General features: G+C 46.2%; 1 protein-coding gene across 1 annotated transcript in view; it reads left to right on the top strand.

The window, feature by feature from the left end:
- Positions 1-1,917, top strand: part of LOC308175084 (kinesin-like protein KIF26B) — a gene marked incomplete at both ends in the record, with an annotated part of 20,105 nt that extends 18,188 nt beyond the window's left edge. The window contains one exon of the mRNA XM_080550804.1: positions 1,742-1,917. Coding sequence (XP_080406930.1) covers positions 1,742-1,917 — 176 coding nt within the window. The remainder of the gene's footprint in view (positions 1-1,741) is intronic.
- Positions 1,918-2,500: the final 583 nt, after the last annotated feature.

Raw genomic sequence — 2,500 nt, 5'->3', positions numbered from 1 at the left:
ATTCTCAACAACGTTGAAACGTAGTTTCACCCTTTTCCATAGTTTTGAATAATAAATGTGTGGACTGACGATGTATCGAAGCCTAACTTATTCTAATAATTATTTAACATACTTTTATTCTGAATGATTCCCCCCTCCTCCAGACAAGGTCACATTATTTATTATTGGATTGGTTGTTTGCGTGTCGGGTGAAGTTAGCTAAACATTTAACCTGCTAACTAGCAAGAGAAACATAATGTCACTCTCCAAAGGTCTAAAGAGGAAAGTTGACGGTGAAAACAGGGCATTTAAACAGGAATGGACAGCGATTCAGCGAACTATACGTTCATCCTACCTTTCATCAATGCAAAGCCGTTGTGAGACTCACATCTTCCGTGCTCACAATGTTCCCTTTCTATACATGCGAGTCGTCCTTTTCCTCAATGAATGCGATAAAGACGCACAAAGGAATCGATAGATGCATAAAAAAATAAAAAAAACTGCCTGCGGATTAAAGTGACGTCAATATCACCAGATATCAAGCAAATAGTGACCGATGGGAGATGCCACTTTTCACATTAAGTGAGTACCAAGCCTGTCGTTATTGTATTTAATAATCTAATTGTATTTTGTATATTTTGAATGAATGGCTTATGGCTCATTGTACTTATTATCCCTAATAGCGCGTTTGCTCTGTCGTTTCAGGAGCATAGGCCTACCACCACTTTTGCGCCGATTTTGTTGTCAATGTTTTTCAGAAAATTAAACAGAATTTGCTTTGTTACTGTTCATATGTGTGTTGCAGTCACATACGTAAACATTACGTTTGAATGATTTAATGAGCTGATGATATTTTTTTTTCAAACCACACACCGCATGTCGGCTATTTCAGCACCACGCCGTGTCCACCTGCTTATGATTCACTATGAGGGGTTCAGCGTCAGTGCGCTTCGGTGCACCCCGCTGCCTGATTGTCTGTCCCTGTGTCATTCACTCTCAACATGAATAAAAGTACAATAAGCATTATTCAGGTGGTGGTAGATTCTCTATTCGGACATTATAGGCGCGGTGTGGGACTGTCGGTCCGATATTGTAAAAAAAAAAAAAAAAGTGGATTCTCAAAATAATCTGCTGGGCCAAATATTATTGGTGACGGGCCAGCAATGGCCCACGGGCCGCCTATTGCCGACCCCTGCCATAGGGGTACGCTACCCCTTGATTCCAGGATGCATTGCGAATCATCTATAGAAATGTTATGTCGCTCTATTCAATGCGGAAATGTCATTTTACTTTCTCTGTAATTACTTATTAATAAATATTTTAAAAATTATGATAACCATCTTATTATCTTAGTTTAATGTCATTACAATGCATTATAGACCTTTTATTTATAAGAAAAAAAATCGCTTTTATGTCGGTGCTGTGTCTAACGTGTAACGCAACGCTACATGACAGTCGAGCATTTCAGAGATGTACAATCATAAATCAATTATTACCTGTGGCGTTTGACAGCGGATGATGGTACACATATGTAAAGTTATCAATCAAACGTTCGGCTGACTTGTACATGATAAGCAGTTTGACGTGTAGCGGCACCCGCAATCTAATCCGAGCAGTTGTTATTAGGTAATATTATTAATGGGTTGTATCATTCTCTCCCCATCACTCTGCCCTCTCTTTCTCTCCCCTCCCCTCCCCCCTCCTCTCTCTCTCCCCCCTCCTCTCTCTCTCCCCCCCTCCCCCCCCCCCCTCCCCTCCACAGTGTCAGGGGGGAGGAGCAGGCTCCACCTGATCGACCTGGGCAGCTGTGTGAAGGTGCTGGGGGGGAAGGGGGGCAGGGGGGACAGCGCCCCCCCCGGGCTCTGCCTCACCCTGTCTGCCCTGGGCAACGTGATCCTGGCGCTGGTCAACGGCAGCAAACACATCCCCTACAAGTAAGACCCCCACCCCCTCTCACATCCCCTAAAAGTAAGACCCCCCCCCTCTCACATCCCCTACAAGTAAGACCCCCCCCTCTCACATCCCCTACAAGTAAGACCCCCCCCCTCTCACATCCCCTACAAGTAAGACCTCCCTCTCTCACATCCCCTAAAAGTAAGACCCCCCCCCTCTCACATCCCCTAAAAGTAAGACCCCCCCCTCTCACATCCCCTACAAGTAAGACCCCCCCCTCTCACATCCCCTACAAGTAAGACCCCCCCTCTCACATCCCCTACAAGTAAGACCTCCCTCTCTCACATCCCCTAAAAGTAAGACCCCCCCCTCTCACATCCCCTACAAGTAAGACCCCCGCCCTCTCACATCCCCTAAAAGTAAGACCCCCCCCTCTCACATCCCCTAAAAGTAAGACCCCCCCCTCTCACATCCCCTACAAGTAAGACCCCCCCCTCTCACATCCCCTACAAGTAAGACCCCCCCTCTCACATCCCCTACAAGTAAGACCCCCCCCCCTCTGTCTCTCAGAGAGACAGTGTGTGTGTGTGTGTGAGAGAGAGACAGTGTGTGTGTGTGTGTGTGTGAG

This window comes from Nansenia antarctica (genome assembly GCF_963989245.1).
Source record: "Nansenia antarctica genome assembly, contig: SCAFFOLD_604, whole genome shotgun sequence".
In the NCBI taxonomy this organism is placed as follows: Eukaryota; Metazoa; Chordata; class Actinopteri; order Argentiniformes; family Microstomatidae; genus Nansenia; species Nansenia antarctica.
The sequence above is the reverse complement of the archived record's forward strand: the minus strand, read 5'-3'. Positions and strand labels throughout refer to the sequence as shown.